The sequence below is a fragment of the Arachis hypogaea genome, chromosome 6 (genome assembly GCF_003086295.3).
Source record: "Arachis hypogaea cultivar Tifrunner chromosome 6, arahy.Tifrunner.gnm2.J5K5, whole genome shotgun sequence".
Taxonomy (NCBI): Eukaryota; Viridiplantae; Streptophyta; class Magnoliopsida; order Fabales; family Fabaceae; genus Arachis; species Arachis hypogaea.
In genome coordinates, this window is record NC_092041.1 from 107,173,193 (window position 1) to 107,200,202 (window position 27,010).

At 34.6% G+C, this 27,010-nt stretch overlaps 3 protein-coding genes across 6 annotated transcripts; 1 reads left to right on the forward strand and 2 right to left on the reverse strand.

Annotated features, from left to right (window-relative positions):
- Window positions 1-2,972: 2,972 nt before the first annotated feature.
- Window positions 2,973-6,391, forward strand: LOC112697412 (uncharacterized RNA-binding protein C1827.05c). Its single transcript, XM_025750575.2, has 9 exons — window positions 2,973-3,229; window positions 4,261-4,380; window positions 4,464-4,578; window positions 4,672-4,727; window positions 4,961-5,008; window positions 5,102-5,199; window positions 5,589-5,658; window positions 5,757-5,867; window positions 5,986-6,391. Exons 2-9 carry the CDS (start codon window positions 4,276-4,278, stop codon window positions 6,031-6,033), a joined length of 651 nt encoding a protein of 216 aa, XP_025606360.1. The 5' UTR covers window positions 2,973-3,229; window positions 4,261-4,275; the 3' UTR covers window positions 6,034-6,391.
- A 532-nt stretch (window positions 6,392-6,923) lies between these two features.
- LOC112697413 (uncharacterized) lies at window positions 6,924-11,488 on the reverse strand. 4 transcript variants are annotated; one of them, XM_025750579.3, is made up of 9 exons: window positions 11,119-11,317; window positions 10,959-11,011; window positions 9,895-9,969; window positions 9,395-9,521; window positions 9,244-9,297; window positions 8,537-8,610; window positions 8,311-8,428; window positions 7,906-7,964; window positions 6,924-7,292 (listed from the first exon to the last, which is right to left on the reverse strand). In XM_025750579.3, exons 4-9 carry the CDS (start codon window positions 9,485-9,487, stop codon window positions 7,214-7,216), a joined length of 477 nt encoding a protein of 158 aa, XP_025606364.1. In that variant the 5' UTR covers window positions 9,488-9,521; window positions 9,895-9,969; window positions 10,959-11,011; window positions 11,119-11,317; the 3' UTR covers window positions 6,924-7,213. The 4 variants fall into 4 exon arrangements, with proteins under 4 accessions (XP_025606364.1, XP_025606362.1, XP_025606361.1 ...); XM_025750577.3 differs by having other exon boundaries at window positions 9,811-9,969; window positions 11,119-11,295; XM_025750576.3 differs by lacking the exon at window positions 10,959-11,011 and having other exon boundaries at window positions 9,811-9,969; window positions 11,119-11,488.
- Window positions 11,489-12,692: 1,204 nt separating this feature from the next.
- LOC112697414 (histone-lysine N-methyltransferase ATX5) lies at window positions 12,693-21,876 on the reverse strand. Its single transcript, XM_025750580.3, has 23 exons — window positions 20,027-21,876; window positions 19,873-19,928; window positions 19,532-19,745; window positions 19,059-19,187; window positions 18,862-18,930; window positions 18,698-18,766; window positions 18,502-18,593; window positions 18,226-18,318; window positions 17,241-17,376; window positions 16,648-16,750; window positions 16,444-16,543; window positions 15,982-16,106; window positions 15,606-15,751; window positions 15,359-15,463; window positions 15,104-15,168; window positions 14,711-14,924; window positions 14,329-14,415; window positions 14,137-14,193; window positions 13,966-14,055; window positions 13,760-13,846; window positions 13,579-13,653; window positions 13,242-13,342; window positions 12,693-13,095 (listed from the first exon to the last, which is right to left on the reverse strand). Exons 1-23 carry the CDS (start codon window positions 20,966-20,968, stop codon window positions 13,005-13,007), a joined length of 3,246 nt encoding a protein of 1,081 aa, XP_025606365.1. The 5' UTR covers window positions 20,969-21,876; the 3' UTR covers window positions 12,693-13,004.
- Window positions 21,877-27,010: the final 5,134 nt, after the last annotated feature.

Consider the following 27,010-nt stretch of genomic DNA (forward strand, 5'->3'; position numbering starts at 1 on the left):
AAAGAATCCTAACAAAGCTTTCTAATCAATAAGATGCACATTTTGGCAATTCCAAGGGAGGACGACTCGGGAGACTAGTACTCTCGGATATAGATTGTAAGATTGTTTGGTACGAAATTTAAGTGTCGATTAGACTATACTCACGATCATATTCATCTTTGAATTCTAAATCGACATACTAAATTTCGTTTATCAGTAGGCGACGAGGTCGGAGAAGGGGAACATCTGCGGACCTCTTTACAGTGTGTTGCACCGGCTGGGATTGGAGATGGATTCTTGGATGATCCAGAGGACGATGATGTCGAGCCGGATATGATTGCTAATGACAGTGGCGATGATGTTGGAGCAAGTGAGCCTGCTGGGGCGGGCGGTGGTTCTAGCTCTGGCACGCAGCAGTACCCTCCACATTTTTCCTTTTTGGACTTGGATTCCATGAGGCAGGATGGGGTTCCTGGGCAGCCGGCTGGATTTGGTGCTAGAGATGCTGAAGGGTCTGCAGGTCTGACAGAATTTCAGGTTGGTCAGCAATTTCCGGATAAAGAAGAGGCCCTGTTAAGTGTCAAGACTTATAGCATCTGTCGAGGGGTACAGTACAAGGTCGTGGAGCCTGACTATCGCCGGTATGTGGGCAAGTGTTCTGAGTTCGGCAATGGGTGCATATGGTTGATTCGGCTTAGTCTCCGACAGTGCAAGGGACTTTGGGAGGTCAAACGTTACAACGGACCGCATACTTGTCTCGCCACCTCCATTTCCAGCAACCACAGGAGTTTGGATTACCATGTGATATCGGCATTCATTATGCCAATGGTTAGGGCTAATGCATCTGTCAGCATCAAGGTGCTCCTAAATGCCACCGCTGCACACTTTGGGTTTAGGCCAACTTACAGGAAGGTCTGGTTGGCGAAGCAGAAGGTTGTTGCCCTCATCTATGGTGACTGGGATGAGTCGTACAACGAGCTCCCAAGGTGGGTGTTAGGAGTCCAGTTGACGATGCCTGGTACTATTGCAGTCCTAAAGACAAGCCCTGTTCATGTGGGTGGACAGTTGGACGAGTCTCGAGCTTATTTTCACATACTATTCTAGATGTTTCCACCGTGTATCGAGGCATTCCGTCATTGCAAACCCCTAGTTAGTATTGACGGCACCCATCTGTATGGCAAGTATGGTAGAACGTTGCTTGTCGCGATTGCACAGGACGGGAACTCCAATATACTCCCTGTTGCGTTCGCATTAGTCGAGGGTGAGAATGCTGAGTCGTGGTTCTTCTTTCTCTCCCACCTGCGTCAGCATGTGACACCGCAGCCGGGTCTGCTGGTTATCTCGGACAGGCATAACGGCATCAAGGCCGTGCTTGAGGCTTCTGACGGAGGCTGGTTACCTCCGTCTGCGTACCGGGCATTCTACATTTGACATGTTGCAGCAAATTTTGCCCTCACCTTCAAGGGCAAAGACGCAAGGAGGCTACTTGTGAATGCGGCGTACGCTAAGACCGAGGTCAAGTTTCATTACTGGTTTGATATTCTTAGGTCCGAAGATCCGGCGATGTGTGACTGGGCGAACCGGATTGAGTATTCGTTGTGGACACAGCATTGTGATGAGGGGCGTAGATTCGGACACATGATGACGAATATATCTGAGTGTGTGAACTCGATCCTCAAGGGTGTCAGAAACCTTCCTGTGTGCTCGCTAGTGAAGGCAACATACGGAAGGTTGGCCGAATTATTTGTTCGCAAAGGGAGAGAGGCTGAGGCGTAGATGGGAACCGGAGCACAATTTAGTCAACACTTGGTGAAGTGTATAGAGGCCAACTTGAAGACGGCTAGGTGCTTCACGGTTACTGTGTACGACAGGGATAACTCCGAGTTCACCGTCGCAGAGACAACTCCGACTGGTTCTTTCTCACTGGGTAGCTACAGAGTCTCGCTTGCATCTCACAGATGTGAGTAGGATACTTCCAGGCACTTCATTTCCCGTGTCCCCACGCACTGGCATGCTGTGCCTATTCACGGCTTACATGAGAGCCTTACGTCCACCAGGTGTATCATCTTAGTTCGGTCTTCAGTGTGTATCGGATGGGTTTCACACCTCCCATTTCGGAGGGTTTCTGGCCACCATATGACGGGCCGACTGCCATCCCTGACCCCAACAAGAGGCGTGCGAGAGAGGGTCGTCCGAGGTCCACTCGGATACGGACCAATATGGACGAGGCAGATCCGAACCGGCCAAAGTGATGTGGGCTTTGTCGGCAGCCCGGCCACACATGTCGGAGCTGCCCACAGCTCGGAAGAGCAGAGCACACATGGGGACATGATTAGATGTATTGGTGGCTTTGGTACTTTTGTTATTTCAATTTCGCGTTTAGATTTCACTATTATCGGTTTTCTTAGTTGTAGTTGGTGACTGATAGAATTTGTTAACGTTAGTGCGATGTACTTTGAATGGGATTTTAGTTAATGAATATGTTTTGTCTACGCAATTTTAAACGAAATGTATGTCTAATGCACACCGGAATAAGTAACTGTACGAGTTTTATTAAGACATGATGCAGAAATTATGTTCGTAACTTAAATTACTGTCTGGAATGACTTCTGAGTAATTTGAACCATCCTAGTTCGAATTACTTAGTGACTATTTCTTCAATGTAATTCGAACCTAATTGGTTCGAATTATGAAGCTATAATTCGAACCTAATTGGTTCGAATTATGTGGTTTTGGTTACAATATGTAATTCGAACTTATTTGGTTCGAATTACGTGAAAACTGAGTTTGAACCAGCTTGGTTCGAACTACATAGAAATATGCTTTGGTTGATTGATGAATCAGATTTTGCTTTGGCTTATTTGTATAAAATTGTTCTCCCTTTGGCTTGTTTATGTTTTTTACCCATTTTTTTAATATACCAAACCAAGCCTTACAATAAAACCTACTCGGTGGCGCTAAAAGCCCGGAGGGCCTAACACCACTGTTTGTTTGGGGAAAAAAAAAAAAAAACATACCCAGACCCGTAACCCGACCCGATTTGCAAGAAACCCTACTCGGTGGCGCTAAATGCCCTAACACACACAATAGCAGCCTCCACACCTGCGAGCACTCTCGCTCTCTTCTCCGACGCCGTCGCACCTCTCCCTCCATTCCTCTGTGGCTGCGTTCCTAGCTTCTAACCCGCCGCTCTCGCGTTCCCCCATTCCTCTGCTTCGTCCCTTCGCCGCCGTCCCTCACTCGTCCAAAGGTCTCATTCGTGTTCCGTTTCTGTTAGTGATTGTATTTTTTTAGTATAAGCAAGTTGGCCATGTACCTATTCTTGACTATTTTCAATTTAAGTCATTAGTTTGTTCCCAATTATGTTTTTAATATTTTATTGTTTGGTTTCTATATAGACTTTCTGCAATATTTTATGTTCATATGTTGTGGTGTAATCTTAATTCCATTATGTTCCTCGTTTCTTTTGAGACCTATATAAGTCATTATCACCTTTTCATATGTGTTCTGTTTCTGTTAGTGTTTGAATTTTGTTCTGGCTGTTAGTCTTTTCTTAGGTCTGGAATTTCTCTCGAAACTGTTTCATTTTTTTACTATAAGCAAATTTCCAATGCACCTCATATTGACTAACATCAATTGAAGCCTTTAGTTTCTACTCGATTATGGTTTTTTTTTTATATATATATCTTGGTTTGTTCTTTTTGTGTTTGGACTTACTGCAATATAAATTGGTAGTTATGATGTTCTTTGGATTTTTTGGTTCTGCACTCATTTTAGTCACCCATTTTTTTGAAGACTTACACCAGTAATTATTTCCCTGTCAATAGTGTTATGTTTATGTTAGTGATTGATTTTTTTCCAATTATCTGCAATACTTTCTAGCATCTCAAAACCTACAACACTACTTGCAGTTGTTTTCTTTACCCCATTTTGAAATATTAGCCTTTAATGATTAATTAGATTTTCAAATCAATGAGCTTTACTGGCTTAGGGTTTAAAAACTAAGTCAGATTTTTGTTAAAAAATGATGCAGATTTTTTTTTTGCTTTGAGCTTTACTGGTTTAGGGTTTAACTAAGTCAGATTTCTTTATTGAAATCTTTGTGAAATTATATGATTTTTTCAATATTTAATGGATTTAGTAAATTTCTTTCTTAAAAAAAAAAGAAACCGGAGGGCTAAAACTGTTCAACAAGTAGCAAACTTGTTACTATTTAAAATTTGCCGGTATTTTTTTTCTATTAACAGTGTCTGAAAGTGTCAAAAATTTTCTCGCTCTTAGGATTCGGTAAGAGAGATGGGGGCCAAGGCAAAGAAAGCTATGAAGAAGATTTTGAAGAAGGCTACTTCTACCAAGCCATCATCTTCTTCCATCAACAAATCAGAGGCTCCTGATTATTTGGTATGAATGAATGTGAATGAATGTTGACATTGCTTCTAATTTTGTTCTTTTTTGGTTATTTTGTTTTATTTTATTTTTGCTAGCCCTTGGAAGGTGGTCCTGCTCGCAAGCTCCCTGAACAGAAGCCTTTGGAGAGTGCCGCAACGGTGTTGTATATCGGCCGCATTCCGCATGGGTTTTATGAGGAGGAGATGCAAGGTGCAACTCTTGTTTCATCATTTTCCTTTTCCATGTTATATAAATTTTTTCCAGCCTAGATATGTGTGTGTAATGAAGCTTAATTAATTGTAGGTTTTTTTGGACAATTTGGAACGGTCAAGAGATTGAGAATTGCAAGAAATAAGAAAGTATGATTCCCTAAACTTGTTTTCATGTGTTTGTGTTTGTTCACACTTGTATTAGTCCATCTATGGTGTTAGTCTTAAATTGTTATTATAGTTCTTATTTTTTTATTTGTTAATTTTTTAGAATGATCTCATAGCTAGTGCGTGTATGAGTTGCTCAGCATTGAAAATATTTTGATAATTTTATTTTTAATTATTGTTGATTGAAACTAACCATATCTATTTCTTATATTTAGACAGGAAAATCAAGGCATTTTGGGTTCATCGAATTTCAGTCTCCTGAGGTAGTAGATCTTTCATGTGATCCGTGTTCTGACTTTAGTTTTTCAACATGTCATAGATTTCTATTTCTGTGGTAATATCGCCTTGATATGTAGGTAGCTAAAGTTGTAGCCGAAACTATGCACAATTATCTGCTTTTCGAACACCTTCTCCAAGTCCACTTGATACCCCCTGAGGAAGTTCATCCACGATTGTAAGTTATTCTTTCTCTTCCACTTCAATTCACGTTGAAATGTAAAGAAAATTGGCTAGAAACCCTTGTGAGATATTTATTGCTCTATCTTCTTCCAAGGTCTTACTCCAAAAATGACAATAAATAGAAGAAAAAAGTGAAAGGCCTCTGAATACAAGGTTTTAGCTAGAAACAGAGCTAAACACATGCATATTTGCCTCCTTTCTTACCAATGCTAATAAAATGGCATACTTGGTCATATTTGATTGAACTAATTCAGTAATATCAATATGTATTAGCATAAGTGCAAAATAAAATAAAAAAAATAACTAAATTTTGAAAGAAAAAAAAGGTTTCTTATTTTGAATACCAAGAAGATAATTTGAAGACGTGGGGATTTTAATTTGTAGATGGAGAGGTTTCAATTACAAGCACAAACCAATCGATTCAGTACAACTTGAACGAGGGCGACATGACAAGGTAACTAATTGAGGAAAAGTATATGTTTCTGAGAGTTTTCAATGTGATTCTCAGTATTATAGCAAGTGTATAATGTTCTTTGGCAACATTTTATTTAGGAAAGAACATTGGAAGAGTACAATAAGTTGGTAGAAAAGATTGTGAAGCGTGACAATAAACGACGAAAAAGGTTGGAGGCTGCTGGCATTGATTACGAGTGCCCTGCGATTGTGAGCTTTTTACCTGCTTACCTCCATTAATCTGTGTTGCTTAGATACTTTCTTTTTTCAGTCATAGGAAGTTTTGCGTCTGGAATTTCACTCATGATATATATTATTGTTGTTCCAGGTTGGTAACATCCATCCCGCACCGAAGAAAATAAAGTTTGAAGACTAAGGAGGAATGGATCTTGCAATATGCTGTTCTTGATGTTTGTCAGGGTGCATATTTTCTATATACCATACATAATGAAAGATATGATTTTGCTGAGTGTACTGAAGAGTTTGGTAGAGGAAGAATGCTGTTCTACTAGGGTTGACGTGAGAATTGCCGTTTTAGGAATTTGTTTATCTTTGGCAGTGAATTATTGAATTGTTATCTTTTCTATAGTATTAGAGCCTACAAACATACTTAACCATGTATTCTCAGAAGTTAGGATTTTCTTATAGAATTATGCTGTGGAGATCCACACATTTTCACCCGACTTTTATGTTGGCAAATTCAAGTTATCTTCTAATGAAACGAACATTGCGAAGATCAAGTGCACCAAAATTGGATTCATGTAACATCACCCTCAATTCCTCATCATATAACCAAAATATTGGATCTCCCTAATTATGTTATTTGGGGGATGATAATGGATTATAAATTTCACCCGCATTTTCAATAAAGAATGAGAAAAACAACTAATGGCATGATGAGTAATTTTCTTGTTTATGTTTAAAGGAGTGGTATCAATTTCATTCAAAAGATGGAATTCATACTGGACTAGATCATCAAGCGTTTATAGAAATGGTTAATATATTGCAATTGGTAAATTTGATAATTTGGTTTTTGAATATTTGAACAGGTACATAGAAACAAAAGGGAGTACCAAATATCTAATTTGCAATCTATTTAAAAAAAGAAGGCTTTCACAAAACCAATTCTCCAGGTACTTGTATAATTAAAGTTTATACTAACCACTTTCTGTCCTAATGCCAATGGAGGCTCCCATTGGGTGTTTAATTGGTTACGATTAGAGACTTACTGTCCAGAGTTCACTTTCTGGAATTAAACCCTGCAAGTGGTTTGTTTCAGACTTACCTTGCAAAAAAATAAAATAAAATTTGATTTACATCACATTCTTATATTGTTTCTAGTGAATGTAGATGATTTGGGGAAAATAATTGCAACTCTCGTCATTGCTCAAAATGACGTTTCATAAGCACAAACTAATGAAACTATGTTATAAGAAACTTATGAAGCTCACAATCAATCAATAATTTTAATTGAATTACAAATTAATCTATATATTAGAACAAACAACCAAATCCACAGCATCAGCATCAGTTGCATTTTTCTTTTCTTTCTTTTTTCAAAGTTCTGTGTCGCATAATCGAATCATCAACTCAGAAACCATTCTACGAGCAAAAGGTATGTAGCTTAAGCTGTACCTGTGATAACTTGGAATAATTAATGATCTTAAACGTAAGTAAAACATGACCATGCTTTAATTAAAGTTCCTCTTAAAATGCTTCATCTGTGAAATAGTTTTCAAGACACAACTTTATCTCTAGGTCTATTTGGTTTTTGTTTTGCGTTTTCAGTATTTTCAAAGTTTTAGGATTTGCGAACGAAGAAACAAAAACAATAAAATCCTGTTTATTTTAATTTTCTTTTTCATTATAGGGTAAAGTATGTTTTTTGTCCCTAACGTTTGTATTTTTTTTTCAAAAATACCCTTAACGTTTAGTTTTATTCAATTTTGTCCTTAACGTTTTCGATTTGTGTCAAAATTACTCCTGAACATTATTTCCATGTAAAACTTTAGGGACAAAATTAAAAACTTTCAAGGGTAGTTTTGACACATTAAAAATATTAGGGACAAAATTGAATAAATAAAAAGGGTTCAGGATATTTTTGAAAAATATTGCAAACGTTAGAGACAAAAAGTATACTTTACCCTTCATTATATCATTCATAAAATTATAAAACTCAGGCACTAAAATAAAAACAGAATATAGAAACAAAACCCAAATAGACCCTTATTGTCCAAGGTAAACTTACCAAATAAGAGCACCAATCTCAATTATGATAGCAATTATAGTCAACAACTTGTCATGAATCTACAAAAAGAAAGAAGGATATCAATTGTTATGAAAAACAATACGAATTGATCAGACTCCACTATCAAATTGGGCAAATAGACAACAGCAAAAAGGTTGCTGATGATTATTCAACATGAGAAATATTACCTTGTCCCCATAGGATGGAGTATGGTCCAGACTTAAAATGGGTCACATTCAATCCTAAGTAATGACGGGGTAAGACTAAGCGAGTATACAAAGAATTAGTCATTAAATCTCTTCCTTTTACCCATTTCTATTGTTCAATACTCAAGAAAATTAAGGCTTGCAGAATTATCAGCATATTAGAGAAATGACTCTGTATTATCAATGGTGTATGACTTACCAAGAGCGCACATATGAGTGCTATAACCACACATCCGATGTATATGGCTGTTGCAAAAACACGAGCAGTATCAAACATCATTCCGAGTTGTTGTGCAGGTCCAAGAAGAAAGGCTGTGCTGCCAGATATACAACACAAAAGTTGGAAGGTGCATTGAATTGAATCCAGTCTAGGGGAAAAAATTAACTCTAATACAACCAGAAGTTCGAGGACCAATCGAATCTACCTTCCCACTGCTAATACGTTTCCAAAGGTGAATAATAATGCAAATTTGATGGGTTTGGCAAAAACAATCATTGACTGCAAAATAGAAAAAATAAATAAATAAAAAATGAAATATCATGTGTTCAGTTCTCAACATTTGACTTGCGGTTCGTATTGTACAGAAATTGAAGAAAAGAAAGCTAAAAACCATTGATCACACGGGAATAGAAAATTTATCACTTAAAAAATATCACTATTTTTACATTAAGTTATGCACAAGCTTCAATGAAAAATAAATACACCATTGATCCTTGGCTCTGGTTCGTGATGTTTCTAAGATCAATTAATTGGTATTCATTGCTATAGAGTCCTGGGTTAGAGTAACACAAAAACAAGAAAAACATTCGTTGAGGGTGGTCAAGAGATCCTTATTCTCAGATACAGATGCTTTCTGATAAACGAAAAATACCACGAAAATAACTAGAATAGCAACAAAATAACAAAATATAATATCAAAAGCCGTTGTGCTTCCAATAGTTTGAAAAAGCTTTGCACTTTAACTGTTTTGTTTCTAATGTCCTAAATTGGACAAACGTTATTTATATACTTTCTCTTAAAGTAAATTTATACTTGGTGAAATAGAAATATACAAACAAGGCAAATAAAACACATAAATACCGCAGAAGCATAACAAATATAAAAGTAGCACAGTTTCTCTTATGGTCTTACCAGTAACATGCAAGCAAGACCAGCAATCAAACAAGCTGCAAATCCGTAAATTCTCTGCTTCGTCAAGACACAAAAACAGAAAAAATGTTTAGAGCCAAAAGATCAAAATAAGTTTAGCCAGCAAGGCTTGTTTGAAGAGTTTTGGAAGTACCTGTGTTGGAGAGAGGGAGCAGAGGCCACCTGAAGCCTCACCCAACAAGCTCTCCCCTTGCTCTTCATCATCTCCAACTAAAGACTTCCACATTTTTTACACGAGAATTTCTTGCTCACTATTCACACTACAGAAACCAGGAGGGGGAAAAAAACTCAATATAACCTAGTGTAGAAATGAAGCAACTTTGTGGTTATAGGGATATATAGAACAAATTAAACCAGATACAACGCAACACTTCAATTTTATCCTATCATATAACCAACGTTTTAAGGCTTCAGAAGAAGCATGCAGCAACTGACGCTTCAGCATATGGCTTAGAAGAATTGTACTAAATTTGTATTGTGTCTAATCTTTCCATCCAAATATCAAACAAAAGAACAAGTATCGGAGGCATCACCAAGGAATAGCCTTACCCACAAGGTGATTTTGGAATGGGAAATCTCAACCTTCTGGTAATGTCTATCTGGATATAACTCAATATAATGATTTAGTCACACCTTTAGTTTTGACACTAGAAAATAAGTTGTTTTGTCACTGTTGACTTCTTGAGCATTCCATGCATCCAAAAACACCTGAAAAATCACATTTTAAGATGTTATCTGCCAACATTTTCAACAAGAAAACTTTTAACACATTTCGAACATCTTTCCCTTAACAAGCGACCTCATGCACTACCATTGAACTCTAAATGTGACCAATACACAAACTCACCTACCTTTGCTGAAATGCGGCAGCATAGGTACCATAATCTAAACCACTTGGTGATGAAAAGTAAATACTTTAATAGAATGATTTCATGGATCACTTCTATTAAAAGCTGAAGTGGTTGAGTAGAGACAAATGAGTGACTTAAAATGGTTTTCTGTCTTTCACTCAAACTTTGGGATTAATGCCCAGAAAATAAAACTAAGCTACAATGTCTCAAGTCTCAACACAAGAAAAAGATCCTACTAACTCTTACCAGAAGCCTAATTAAACTTCCACATTACAATTATTTTGGTTTTCAAAGGGTATCCATTGCTGGATAGACTAATCCCCTTCAATGCCGAAGATGAGATTCGAACTTCCACATTACAATTATTTTGGTTTTCAAAGGGTATCCATTGCTGGATAGACTAATCCCTTTCAATGCCGAAGATGAGATTCGAACACCCAACCCCAGGTTAAGAGACTAGATAATGACCCACCATAACACATCCACAAGGTTTTTCTCCATTACAGATAAAAATTTATACCAGACTCCAGTACCATTTTCTTGATACCAAACTCGAAACCTATAAACAAAAAGCTCAGCAACAATGATGAAACAAGCTACTATTAAAGTTTTATACTAGTTAACCAACATCAAAACAAAAAGAGAAAATGAATGAAACACGTTATTATTATTATTATTATTATTATTATAGAAGCTTACGCTTTTCAGTTAGGATTTTGTTTAGGTGAAGACTCACATAAGCGAAGTTAATAGTTGAAAATCCTTAGAAGATTTGACATATTTGATTAAATTATCATCTAATAATTGTTAACTATTAATTTTACATGAAAACAACTAAGTTTCTACCTGTATTTACTTGTCCCTGAAAGTAAGAGTTTGAGAAAAAACTCGCAACAAATCTTGCAAAATCAGTAGTTACCGGAAATGGCATCAATGCAAAATTCGAGTATATAGAAGAGTTTAATTTGGTCATTCTATGAAAGTGGAGATTGGAAAAGGTAGTTACCGGAAATGGCATCAATGCGTTGGTGTTGGAGGAGTGACAAATTCTGAAGGAAAATTTATCGCAATTTTTTGGCTTCTCTTTTTCCTGAAATCCACCTCAACTGACTCACCGTACTCCAAAGCTCTGCAAATGTGTGTTCAACACGAAAGCGTTGAACATCCTAAGGCCTCGTTTGGCAAAGGAAAGAAGTGGAAAGCACAAAGGAAATTTAATTTCTACAATGTTTTGTTTAAATTAAGAAATTTGAAAATTTTTTATTTAAATTTTAATTAAATATATTATTTATCAGTCACCCTCATTCAATATAATTATTTTGATAAAAATAATTTCATACTCAAATCTACAATACATGCATTCACAAATAAACACCAAAATGATCAAAGAGACATCTTGTATTCTTAATTGAAAAAACATATATTATAAAATACTAAAATATATTTCTAATAATTTTGTGTATCTATTTAATTAATACTATTTTAAATACATTTATGGAAAAAGATAAACACGCAGCAAATTACTATATATTAAACAAATTTTAATTGAATTTGTCAAAATGAATACAACCTAAAATAAAATTTACAGAAACAAAATGAAATGCGTATAAAAATTTTGTATTGTTTTAGTTGAGTTCACAAAATATTGAGAATTAAATATATTGATTAGAGATATGTGGATATCTAACTAGTTATTTGTTTATATTCTGATTCATGATAAGAGTTCAAATTTAAAATGACTAAAACCTAATCTATAATTTATAAAATAAGAGTTTAGGTCTACACCACATAACTTATTCGAATAAGATGAATTTCAATTAATTTCTATAATCTCTATTACTAATTTAAAAAGGAAATCACAACAATTTTTCTAAACAAAAAGGAGAAACCACCCACTATCAAAGATGGAACAGCTTCAGAAGTGTTGACTAGCTCATCAGGTACTTCTATAAATATTCTAACACATTGAGGTATTTTTCGAACTCTAACTCATAAAAATTTGTCTCAAACTTTTAGTAACTTAAATATCGGAGTCCTTTGCATATACTACCCATCAACCTCGCCGGAGAACTCACGATTTCACCTCGTTAGAAAAGACATCAGAATATTCCATAAAAAAATCTTACGTTCAGACCCAAATGACATTGATTTTGGGTAAGTCTTGAAACACTACTTAATAATTATATATCAAATAGAGGCATATAATTTAGTTAAGGTTTTGACAATGAAAATGAATAATTAAAATAACAAAAAGAAAAAAAACTTGCAGATTAAATAGAAAAAGTTGCATTCAGTGAGCTTGAATGGGTTCACAGCATGAAATTTCTTGAATGGTTATTCTCACCTCACTTATGAACACAAACAAATAATAATCTAACTTCGCTAACTTGCTTAACACACTCATTGACTTGTTTAGCAAGCAACCAAAATTAGGGAGCTGTAAGCTTAATTCTAATAAGAAGTATCCAACAATTCAAGATTTTTTTTTAGTTTTATTTTTCGCGTAAACGGTCTAACAATTTTCTTCTAACGATATAATCGAAGCTTTTCCTTGCAATTTGATTGGTAAGAGAAGATACATACGAAATATACTGAGGCTTGCACTAGCTTTTATAAAACGAAGCAATATTATGAGTCCCATTTACAAATCGCCAAGAGCCTAAAGCCACTACGGCTTTTATTCAGCGCCATAATTCCAAGAAAACCAAACACTAAGAAATTGGGGAAAAATTAAAAGAAATTTTTTTTCACTTTTCTGTTTCCTTTCCTGTACCTATGGTTTGATTAAAATTACAGCTTAGGTTAACTATGAGGTTCCCACTAATGAAGGGGATGGGTTAGGCTCCTTGTGGAGAAACAATAATGTCATCCTGATCTGTGTATATTATAGTCCTAATTCATGAACTTGCGGCAGTTCGGAGCTTTGCATAAACAAGGGACTTTAAATTCATCTGGCTCATCAGGATCAAACAAGTAGTCATACCTGTCAGATACATTCAAGATTAAGTTAATTTGAACAAACAAAATGTATGCTGAAGTTGCAACACAAGCACAAGCACATTGCATGAACATGGCAGCACAAGCATGAAAACATGCAAACATGAAAAGATCTTAGAGAGAGAGAGATACGTTAGCTCATCGCCAGCCGTTACATCAGTCTTGGCAATGAGTGCGATCCGGCTCTCATCATCACCTACACTCATGATCCTTGCATAGCAATTTGGCATACACTGTGTTACATGAACGAAGATCCGGTAAAGATGGGAGTATTAATAATCAATGGTAAGGGTACAGGGGGAACAATAATATACAAAACCAATAAATATCAGCCATGATTGGCCTCTCCAACAGGTACATATTCAGCTTCAAGGATTTCATATTCATACACATTAAATGATTTCACAATCACAAGTTTCAACAAAATAGGTTGACTAGTTTGATGTTGTTCTAAGTTAGGTTGACTTACAGAATGGTTAATTAGCCTTGCTATATTTCCTTTATCAGTGGCATCTACTACCACTTCTTCACTTATCTTAAATAGCTGCCAAGAGAGAGAAAACAACCCAATTTAGTATTACAGAACATGAACAATGAACAAGAACAAGAAATATGAATCTAGAGGCCACAAACACAAAGGATTAACTCACATAGCAGTCTTTCCCTTCTAATCTATAGCGTGCCTCCCTGAGATCCGCAACGCTACGTCTCACTTGTTCACCACGATATTCAAGAACCTGTTTTGAAATAAATCATGCTAATTATCAAGGGTTGTGTTCCGATTTACTGTGAAATTTAAAATACATAATGCATCAATGGGACTTCAGAATCTTTTCATATTTGAGCATGACAATACCATTTCTCCTTCTTGAATATTTCTACGTGCAAAAAGTCCCCATCCATGAATGCCTGATCTACCAAAGCAAACCCTTTCATTTTCGGTTCTCTGGAATCATGCAAGTTGTACCCACAACATAATCAGAAATTGAGTACAAGGGCCAATAAAACACTTAAGAGATTATTTTACCTGTAAGTGGTAAAGCCGCTCTCTGAAAGAAGAAAATGCCTGAGGCTCCTGTACCACCTGCTTGAGGGAAAGAGATAAGAAAGAAAGCAAAAGATGAATCCTTTATGTACCCAGGAAAAAAAAAGGAAAAAGAAAAAAAAAACGTGAATCTTTCATTTCTTGAGAAAATATAGGAGAAGAAAGAGTATTTACTTTGGGAGCATTCAAACTCTGTATTGCATCTAAAGGATGATGGTAGGGACCCCTCACATGATGAGGAACGGCATCAGCTGCTGATTTCTAGCAAGTGGAAATCCCAAAAATGAGTGAAGGGGCATAGTTTATGAGGAGAGATAACAGTGCCATGGACATACTAGAGAGATGAAGATAGTGTACAGAGAAGTGAACAATTCAAAGAAAAGTTCATAAACCATGGTATTTCACTGGTAAATTCCATTAATTTATGATCGAAAAAACAATTTAACTTGAAGTATGAATTGCACCGAAAATGTAAAGAAGTATCAAGAGTAAATGTTACATTGACAAAGCATTATGTTACAGATTTTGCAAATGAAAATAAATCTCTGCATCTTACCTTTTTGGTGTAGTTTGTTCTTTGAAAGATTCGACATCTAGCGGCAGAGAATGGCTCATGTTCAGTATCATCTGCTTGAGGGGTTTCTTCTACCTTTGTTCTTCTAGAGGAAATTAGCCTGGAACCCGTTTTTTTCTTAGTTTGTAGAAGACTTTTAGTTGAAATGACCCCAAGGGGGGTTTGCATAATCAAAACAGTGTCTGGATTGGGAGCCCTGCAAGTAATATTAAAACAAAAAGCTGACAGTAAGATTCAAATGAATCTTAAATTCATACTTGAGGAATTCAAAGAAGAGTAAAAAAAATGTGGCAAAAGCAAACTCTGAAAAAGCAACCGTATAAAGGGACAAAGAAGAAAGTATTGTCTCTTTTGTTGTAATTGAAGATTCTATACCTGTGATAAGCACAATAGGAAACCATTTTTGTTGTCTGTTTACCATTTTTCTCCGAAATGTGCAACTGCATTTAAGCAGGAAAATTTAGAGAAAAAAAAAGTCTCTAAATTATCTATAAGAAAATGCAACATGTCAACTAAACATTAGTCATGATGCATAACTGAACTGAAATCCAAATTGTAAGAGGTTAACAACAATTCGCAAATGGAAGCCCGAAATAATAAATAAAAAATAAAAACCGGAGTTGATCCGACCTCCATTCGGTAGCCAGCCCTTGATGCACACATGGCATGGAAATAAGTAGAACACTTGCAACATTGTGTGCATGAACCATGAATTTGCTTACAAATAACACAAATCTGAAATTCAACAAACACAATTTAGATTAACATAGGCATAAAGAAGGAACAAGAGACGTCAAATGAAAACCATTTAGGAAACCTGTAGTCTATATCATTTTACAATTACGTTTTCTAAACAAACTGGGTATTGATATCTCACCTTAACAAAAGAACTTGACGGAATACTAAGAATACCCAAAGCAGGCTCCATCTTCTCATCACTAGCAAAAGCCACTTCAGGCCGAAACCAAGCACAAGTGACATGAACCCATAATGTGTCAATATCTGTTGGCTTTAGAGCACCACCTAAGGAACAATAACACATTAACATAGTGAGGATAAAACAACTTTACCAAAGCTTCAAGATACTATAATATAATTTTATAGCAATACATAAAAGAGAGGAGGAAGAATAACACATTTATATGAATTTACAAGGTTGAAAGAATCAAGTCGGCAAATGGGAAATCCAGAAAATATAATTCACAAGGAAGAACTGTGTGTATAATGCATTTTAAACATCGAGAAATACCCACCTTTTACGGGACAAAGACAACACTCCCGTTTAATTTCAGGTGTTTCACAAGCTTTACACACCCATGATGTGAAGTCTCTAACATTTCTTGCACCGTAGCATTCTTGATGAACAGCTATTTGACATCTGTAAAATGTAATGCATTGCAATGCAATTCAATAGATAGTGATGATGACGGAATCAACTGTAAGGATGTAGCAAGTTTGATACTATATCAAGTACCAATTCTCCCAAAAGCTAAAACCATAAAGAGACACATCAAGGTTTCTTATATTAAAATATTTAAAGTTACAGATATAACTACTCATGATTTATTTTTCTAGAACATCTATGATCTCACTACATTTATCAGCTACAAAATGTTTACACCACACAGCAGCTTCTTCTGATCCTTGTATCTTGATGGTTTGACTATTTAAAAAAACATATACAAACAGATATTAAATTGAAGATGCTGTTTTACCTGTTGCAAATGATAATTTTGTTGTAGTCCCAATCTTCAACCCATCTGCAAACAGCACATCGTTCTGTAGTCCACTTAGCACAAACCGGTTCATACTTCTCTGTCATAGAAAACAGTCTTCAGCAACATTATCACTCTCAGGAATTCTTCTAGGAAAATCATGATATTATGAATTTGTACAACAAAGAACTATGATTAATGTACCTTGCAAAAATGTAAGCAACTTCTGCTTCCTTTCTTTTAAGGAAGGTTTTTTGGGTTTGATAGAAACTACGGCATTAGAATGAAACTCAGCCAATTGCAGCATCTGAGAAATTAAAATGGGTTTTATTAGTTACAAATTAAGTCATGTCTTAAGTTAAAATTTTGGCCCCATAAATCTAATCTGCAACCTGAATCTTTCTTCCTCTAGGCGTGCCATATGCTAAATCGTAAAGAGACTAATATTATAAGTTTGCAGAGCTTCTCAAGAGGTCAGCATTATTGGCATTCACTGAAGACTTCATAATTCAAATAAAATATTGATATTGGTGAATAGTTGTATTATTAAATTTTAGACCTAAATCACAAGATGCAGAAAACTTAAATTAATAATAGTATTTGTAAACTATAACATGACAATAATATATAGCCAGACTATGAGTTCATTGACCAAATTACGACTCCAGAAAGAGAATGATTAGACTCTTAACAGTCAACTATACTACAGGAACCAATTAGTATCACATTTTCAGATAAAAAAAAAAGTATATGGGGACATTATGCACCAAAATCAAACAATACAGATTTGTACAAACCCATTGTTCCAGTGATAGCATGGAGCCTTTCACCCGAACACTTGTTCTCCAATTTCTCAATTTGGAACCTGTGTGGCGTTCCCATTCGTTAAGCGATTGCTTTTCTGTCTCACAAAAACCACACTTGCAAACAACTCTGTAAGAGAACATGAAAAACAAACCATTAACAAACAATTCTTCCTATCATAGCCAAAAGGAAGAAATGAATCCTTCAGAAGTCAGACAACATCGTCCAATTTATGATTAGCATCAATTAATTTCAAATGTGAAATATAATTGGATACCAGATAACCATCTTATATGATTTATTGCAATCATGAATCTGGATTTCATATAAATGCCAAATCATAATAAATTAGGATATAAGAAAATTATATTTTAGAGAAACCTGGAAATAGTGCGCTGTTTAGGTGAGCTTAGTTTTAGCTTATTTATGCCCCTACATTATTTTCACCTTAATATTTCATGACTAACAAATTGAGCTATCAGAATAAGGCCTTAGTAATAGGTTGATACCCTAAAACAACATGTAGCTATGTTAGCCCCCCCCCCCCCCCCCCCCTCCAAAAAAAAAACCAAAAAAAGGGAACTCTTTTTATAACCACATTCTTTTTGAAGTAACTATCCAGAAGCTATCATTTTCTACTTTAAACAATTTTCTTATGACAGTAGAGCTTATCTAAGAAGTAAGAAGTTCTTTTGCAATACGGAACTAGTTTGGGTGTTTACACAAGGAAGAACTAAGACTAAACTAAAGTTTCCTCAACATTGCCGGGGACAAGTATTGGCGCAAATTTGGTTAACTTACAAATTGCTAAAACTAGAATCATTCATCTGAAGCAACAGAGGACACACAACCATTTAACTGTTAAGGAACATAAGATCTACCACCAAAAAGTAATAAATAACCATAGAATCAAAAGTGATGATGATAGTGATAAACCTAAAATAGAATAGGAAATGAATTCTGTAAAAAAATACTTACAAGTGAAGGCTTGGATGATAGATTCCTTCCACACCATTGCATAGAACATTGACCCTTTTTGGAAGCACTAGCTGCCCATTGTTTTTGCTCCATCTAGAACATAAGCTTCCACCATAGTCAGAAATCCAAATAATAATTGTAAAATGACATATTTTCTAAAAGAGCTAAAATATATATATAATAAATCAGTAGATGAACACCACTCCAAACAGGGCAGATACTTCCAAGGAATATTAAGAAAAAATGGGTAAAAAAGTAAGAACTGTATACACTTACTTGACTTTTGGCTGTGATTTTTCGGAATCAGATAACTCAAAATTAAACTTCACTTTGCAACTAGGGCAGAAATAATCAGTGCCTCCAAGATTCTTCACAAAACAGAATATATTGATCAGAATAAAACAAATTGTCTCTTTATGAGCTTCAGATGCTGAGAAGATAAATACTCAGATATCAAGAGTAGCAGATAAACCTTGAAAAGGTTGCCGGAAATTTTGTCACATTCTGCATGCACCCACACTTTACATCCATCACAACGTACCTAAAAGGTGGAAAGAAATTAGTACCCAAAAAAACAGGTATTGCATTGAAGACACCAAAGTGCCTTAAATAGCTAACAGAATTCAACTATCTCACCCAGCTTCCACTGTCTGAATGATTCCAAATTTTCTTGCATATGCCACAATAATGCTTAGATTTTGTTAACTGTCCAAGAGAAATATATTTCAAACATTATAAAAGATGGAATTTCAATAATAAAAAATAGTTAAATTATAATGTTTCTGTACAGACTCAAACTAAATGGCTAGAAGAAAAAGGCAAGTTATACATACCCCAACACATGTTTTGCATAGGAGTTGGCGAATAGGAGTTGAGTTCTTTGTTTTTTTCGACATTTTGAAAGGAAGGTTCACTCCACATGCTTCACAAGGCCGTGTGTCTATTTTCTTATTGATTAAATCCTACATAAGGAATTGAAATCAATAAACCTTTACTTAAACATGATCAGATGTCAGTAAACTTTCCAACTCCTGATTCTACAGTAACATATAAGAAAAAGGGACTGACAAGGGCATAAGCAATCTGAAGGAATTGGTATATGCCAAATCTACAAGCCAGTATTTGACTATTTGGGCCTTTTACTCAGAAAGAACCAAGCAGTGGCACAGTAAACTCAGTTACAAATTTGAATTGAATTCACAATTTCTCATCCATCCTTAAAATCCTCAAAACTTAATGCATGAGCTGGTAAAAGGCCTTCTGGATACACCAAATGAATAAATATTCCGTGCTGCTGATGACTTACCAGATTTAGAAAGCGTTGCTCAGCATGCTGGTTTGCATGAGTAACCTCCTTCAATCTCTTTACACCCGAATCACTGTAGGTAGTGTTGATAGCTGATGAATTAATATCTGCTATCAACTTCTCTGTAAATCCCTGATCCGCCAAAAATGCCTCCTCTATTGCAGTTTGAAATTCAGATGGATTACAGTAACTCAACTCAGACTGCCCCTGAAACCTAGAACAAGTATAATACTAAGCCAGTAAGCACAAATTCTTGAAGCAAGAAAAAAAAAATCAAAGAATCAAAATTTTAGTTCTAGAAAACAAATGTGAGTAAGCAGACAACTAAACAAACTGCTCACCTGTCTACATAATCCATAAATGGAAATATCATCCCATACTTCACCCATGCATAATCCTGCTTAAATATCATCATCAAAACACAATAAATGGCCATTACATCAACAAATAGAAGTTGCTAAAAAATTATTTCATTTTTTTAAAGATGGTCAATACCCTTTCATTTTCTTTCCCCGAGTATCCAAGAAACATGACACAAGCCGTATCAGCTATGCATGTCCTCAAGACAAGGTCAGGTGCCTGAGTGGTAGGATCAATGACAATGGCAGGCCAAAACGGTTCCTTCTTTCTCGCTTTTGCCCACACGATATCACCTGCATAAAAATCTTCTGGTCCATACAACCCTTCTTCCTTATTCTTCCTCTTCTTCTTCTCTTCTTCTTCCTCTTCTTCTTCTTCCTCTTCCACCTTCAGAACTCCCTCATTCCTTGTTATGTCAACTTCCTCCACCTCCACAAATCCAACATCCTCAAGATACACCTCACGCTTCCTCAATGCCATCGAGCCGCGCGAATTCGAGTTCAAACACAATGTGGCATAGCTCTTACTCTTCTGCCCATTCCTTTCCCCATTTCTTCTCTTGCAAGAAGCCTTTGGTGCCTCTTCCACACTCTCAAATTCACTCGTACCATCCTTCCTCCAATCATCCATAACCGAATCGTTGAAGCGCGAAGGCAGCACCTGAACTCGCCCCCGCGAAGTCCGCACAAGCGGCGGCCGAGACACATTACTATCCTTCTTCCCTCTAACCGCCACTGCAACTTCCTCTTCTTCAATTTCATTCAAATCATTCGAATTCGAATTCGAATTTACCTCCACTTTGCCCCGAGAATAAGATATCTCCGTGGTGCACATATTAGAAAACGTCTTCTCCGGTGGTAACACAGCAGCTGCAGCGCCGAGTAACCCGCGAAAACTCGCGGGAATTACGCCGGCGGCGAAGCCACAAAGGATGTTAATTGGATAATACCCGTTGGTAGTTTTCTTCTTCTTCTTACGAGTGGACGCGGCTGATTCGTCCCCTTCACCCGCCGAGTCACCGAGTCTCTTCCGTTTCAGACTCGGCATTTGGAATTTCAGGTTCCGCTTGATTATCATTGTTTAAAGAAAATATTTAACGGTTTAACGAACAATCACCGCAGCTGCATTGAGTAAATTAAACCCCGAAGCTCCGATTCGAGAGAATTCTACAGTTTCTCTAAAACCCGAGGATTTGGCTCCCTTGGGAGGAAATATAAACCCTAATCTGGAATTTGTGAATTCCGATAAAACAGAGCAATAAAGGAAAATCGGAAAACGAAGGATGTGTTGAAATGTTGATTGAGAAAGAGTTACAGAGAAGAAAGAACTGGTTTCGCGGAGAAAGAGAAACTGAGTTACGAGAATGTCGCGGGATTTTGATCCACGAGATCGAACGAACCAGCAACTCTGACAATGAAAAAAGAGGGATCTGTTTTCGGCCAAACTCGAAGACAAACTCAGAAGAGAGAAAAAATATATATATAACAAATAATTTAATATTTAATATATAAAATAATATTGTGTTACGTAAATCCGAGAAAACAAATTGTAATGTGAATTGCTTTTGATGAAATTTTCTAAACGATTTTATTTTATTTTATTTTATATATTTTGGAAGAGAGAAGGTAGAAGGAGAAGAAAGATATAGAGAGAGAAAATAGTTTGGGCGTTAAGTTGGAGTGCGTCAATGTTGTAATTTACGGGAGATGTGAATGTGAATTTGCATTAAGTGATGGAGTAGCGAAACTTGGGCGTCACGTGTTGCCAAATTCGTCATCGTAATTTTCTTTCTTCTCGCAATAGATTCGGAGTAGTGAAAATGTGAATAATAGTGAAGACGTGATGAGCCAGATCCTCTGCTGAATGCAGTAATGTGCTTCATAGTGTTACGTACAGGCACAAGGGGGAAAAAATGAATGAAAGATTTCCGAGAAATTCGGAACCCTAATAATAACAATTTAACGATTACATTTATGAATGTGTGTGTGTGTTTATATATGATTTTGATATATCTATAGCAAGTTTTGTATTTTCCGGCGACGAATATAAGATTCTCTGTTTTTTTTTTGGCCTTTCTGGTAAACTATTGGTTCTGTTATGTTGAATCCTTCTACTTCGCACAACAATTAGAGCTACGGAAAATTACTAATGAGTTGGTTTTCTTTTCTTTTTCTTTTTTTCAGATAAAGGAGGACGACGTGAAACAGTGCATAAGGAGCACCGGCAGGTTCCGAGGAAAATAATTTTGTTGTTAGTTTTTAAATTTCTTTTTTGGGTTGAATTCATTTTTGTAATGGAATAATAATTTGGTTAATATATGTGAATTGAATAAATCGTTGGTAACGGTTATTGGTCCGCGGAAAACATGAGCTTCCCCACCCACCCACCAATATGTTGGTCGATGGACACGAAGAAGTTTTGTTTTGTTTTTTATTTTTTATTTTTTTCTCATGATAGGTGGTGGCTGAATCTTCATATAAATTGATTCGATTACGCCCAATTTTGCCCTAATTTCGTATATCAAATTATTGGTTGTTTTAATATTTATTTATTTATGTAATATTTGAAAAAAAAATAAAAAATAAAAAAAACTCTAGGGTTTGCTGCAGATCGTCAACCACCACCATCCACCACCACTACCCTGTCGAGAATCCATTCCCCTGTATTACAGTTTTTTTTTTTTTTTTTTTTGCTATGTAGTTAAATTTTGATTTCTAACAAAATAGAATTTTTTTATTTAACTCTGTTGTTCAATCATTTGAAGAAGAAAGCAAATGGTGGCATGGAAGTTTGTACAAGACTACAAGTACAGTTGCCATTTGCAAGGTTAACATGATATATTGATATACCTTTTTCTTTTTTATAGAATTCTGGGCTAATAGATTACGTTATTTATACTTACAAAAACAAAAATAACGACAACAGAGGTTGTTCAGTTAGAAATATCTAAACGATTATTGCTGAAAAAAGAAGCTGTTTGTTTGAAGGCTGAGATGCAACATGATTATTGCTGAAATGGGAAATTGTTTGAAGACTGAGATACAACAAGTTAAGGCAGTAAAGAAAAAGAACGTTTATAGGTTTATTGTATTATAATTTTATGTTCAATTTTAAAGGTAGAAAATAGAAATAGATAGTGACCGGGGTGTGTGGGATGTATTCATTCAGTTGATTTCAGGATCCGATCCCTATGGTAATTTTGAATATCACTACTTGAAACTCACAAGTTCTTAGATTGGTAAATCTTTATCTAAGTTATATAAATACAATGGGGTGCATATCACTTCCCTTCCCTTTTTACATGGCCGGATTCTAAATCCACACTAAGATGCTAGTAGTAGCCTTTAGAATGTAGCATATGGGGTGGTTCCAAATCCATGATGATATTTATCATTATTATTATTAATATTATTAGATAGCAGCTTTGAAAGATTACTATATGTTCATAACATGCAACAAAAGAAAAAAAAAGTAATTTTAAAAATTTATTTTGTGTTTAAATTTTATTTAAATAAATAATATATAGATCAGATTTAAATACCTGTGTACGTTAGTAAAAATCACTTTTTCTTTTGATGGTACGAAGGTGTTATGCGTATTCACACCGAAACAAACCTTTGTTGTCAACTCCTTGACCAATAGACATCTGATCTAAATTGAAAATTTTCTTGCAACTTTTTGCACGCCATAAAATTCTTCTCTAAAAATTAGGCTCATATATGCTTATGTATATAGAGGTAAAGGAATAAAATTCTTGTGTTTTATTCTTGTGTTATATATATATATATATATATATATATATATATATATTATGAGACTTGTTACTGACTTTAAATTTGAATCTCAATTCAAATTTAAATCGTATATTATTATTTTAAACTTGAATATTTCAAATTTATTAATTATATCTTAATTCAATTTCAAATAGAATCGGTTAGAATCTCATCCAAATTTAGAATTCAAATTTAAAAATAGAATAACTAATTATTCTCAAATCTCATTTAACATTCTCAATAAGAGAAAGTATAAGGAGCCAATGAAATATTTGTACAATGTGTACAACGGAGGTTTAGAGAGTATTAAAGATATAACTATTAGTGTTACCCTTTTCCTTAGCTGAAGCTTTTGGGATAAGTGGTATCATGACATGGTATTAGAACTCTATATCCAAAAGATTAAGAGTTCGATCCTTGGTGAACTCCAAAATTAGTTTAAAATTTTAGGATGAGTAGTTTCATGACCTGAGATGTTTATTATCCCTAATACTCGGATGGTTATTATGGATGATGTAATGATGTTCATTTTGTAACTCAATAGTCCATTGTACACATTCTACACTTATTATTATTATATTCTTTGTATAATTATTTATTTGATCAGATCAAAATAATAATTTAATAATTCTACAGCAAAGTTAGAATACTCGTTAGTGTGTGACCCCATAAGTTCAATACTAAGCGGGTAGTAAATTAGTCATACTAAATTTACTAATCAATTAGTTTAAAATTTTAGGATGAGTAGTTTCATGACCTGAGATGTTTATTATCCCTAATACTCGGATGGTTATTATGGATGATGTAATGATGTTCATTTTGTAACTCAATAGTCCATTGTACACATTCTACACTTATTATTATTATATTCTTTGTATAATTATTTATTTGATCAGATCAAAATAATAATTTAATAATTCTACAGCAAAGTTAGAATACTCGTTAGTGTGTGACCCCATAAGTTCAATACTAAGCGGGTAGTAAATTAGTCATACTAAATTTATTAATCAAGGTTAGTGTCTACCAACACTCCTTAACGACTCGATATTATAAAGTAATATATTTTTACTAAGAATCTAAGAAGAATAAAGTAATATATTTTTCCAACTCTTGGTTAACCCTTAAAGTATGGTTTAATTGTCAAACTCTAACTTGTTACCATTATTATAATGAACTATGAATGACCTAAGAAACTCATTTCTTCAATCATTCAATCTCCTTGGCCAAGGTTTTATTCATCTCAGTCATTATAATCATAGAGCTCAAACTCTTTACCGATAGTTGACGGATTCCTTATTGACTAATCATTAATTCTACAAGTATTTAAATCATACACAATATCCATTCAACTAGTACCCTAGGATATTAGGTGTCCGGAATCAAAGTATAATAAATATATTGTTAATTACTATGACAGTTGCAGGTCAAAGGAAACTCTATTACTATGTTCATCGTGAGAATATGCTGTTGACAAATATGCAGTAATTATAGCCATTAGGAATTCTCAAAGTGAGTCAATTCAATGGTGATATTTATATATGCACCATCTATATATATAATTTAACAAATGAGATCTATTAATCTTCATCCGATGAAAACCATTATATATATATATATATATATATATATATATATATATATATATATATATATATATATATATATCTTTTCAGATTATAATGTCATTTTTAATAATCATATGAACAAGAACAATTTAGATTAAAATATAAAAGATTTATCTCTCAATATTATGATCATTATTACAATGATAAATCTCTAAATTTAATCAATGACCTTATTATATTAACATTTTAATATAATAACAATAACAAATTATTTGACACATGATTGATTGGATTGTGATCGTACTATTTATTCCCAACAATCTCCCACTTGCACAAGAGCCAATCATGATAGATTGGATCTTGGGCATACTATTATCTCAATAATCTCTCACTTGCACTAGAACCAATCAATCATGTGTATACTTTTTCAATGCACATTTGTATTTATCAAAACTCTTTTGATCTTAAACACCTTAGCTCTTGAGCACGTGTGCTTGATTTTTTTATAAAATACACCTAGTGCATAATAAATATCCCGTTTTCTCAAAACATAAAATCTCCACTACAATAGTGCATAGTTTTATTTTAAGGACAATCATTATTGAACATGATTATAAAAAATATAAGTAAACATTAGATCTATCTTTATAGAATTGTATCATTATACGAATAGACTACCTTTTAAAAAATTAGTTTGACGATCAAACCTTTTATACTTTTAGGAGAAAAATATATCGTCTATTGAGTAGTAAACAATTATAATAAAAGTAATTGCACTCCCACTATGACTTTATCAAGTTGTATTTGTTCACCTTATCTTCCTTTGGGAGGGAATCTCTTTCTCTAAAAAAAAGAGTTCAACCTCTTATCACAAATATTTTATCTTAAGAAGGGTGATAGAAATAATACTTATTATTTTTTAGGGTAACTAATAAATTTCATTTATTGAATATAATATCAATCCTATTGTTATGTCATATCTTAACACATATAAAATATTTCCAAACTCTAATGTTATAGAGTTTCGGCTAATACCCTCTCCATATCTCATATAGGTAAAAAAATTGATTTGGTGAGAAATTTGTTAATTTAGCAACATTTCTAAAACGTAGTCTAAATATTTAACAAACAATGATCCTCAGCTAAATCAAATTCCATATTTCTTTAAACATGATGGAGTACATAGAGTACTAGTATTTGTGCATTGAAAGAATATTATTCTCTATTCAATAGAATATCAATTATATATTGGAGATTTTACTTCAAGCTCTTATAATAAAAATACTTAATGAAGGTTGTGGTAGGCTTAGAGAAGGGGGGTTGAATCTATGCCTTCCTTTTAAGTTGTTGTTTTGACCCCTTTTTTTTAAACAAAGTTACAAATCTGATTCTGTTTGAACTCTGCAGCGGAAATTTATGAGACAATTTATTTTTGTCTCATGGATATCAGAAAACAGAACATGACAGAGAAGAAAAAGCTAACACCAGCATATATCCTGGTTCGGTTGCTTTGTGCTATGCAACCTACATCCAGTCTCCTCCACAACTATGGAAGAATTTCACTATAGTTAACAGTATTACATACACCAATTTCACACTCAAGTTCTAACCTAACTTGACATTGGCTATGCTAACACTCAACTATTCACTCTTAGTGCTATCCTAACTAAGAAAGGGATACCAAACAGGTACAAGATGCAAGACACTTAATCAACCTATAGAAATCTGAAAATAACTCTAGACTTTTCTCTAAAGTGTATCTCTCAGCCTTTTTCAACTCT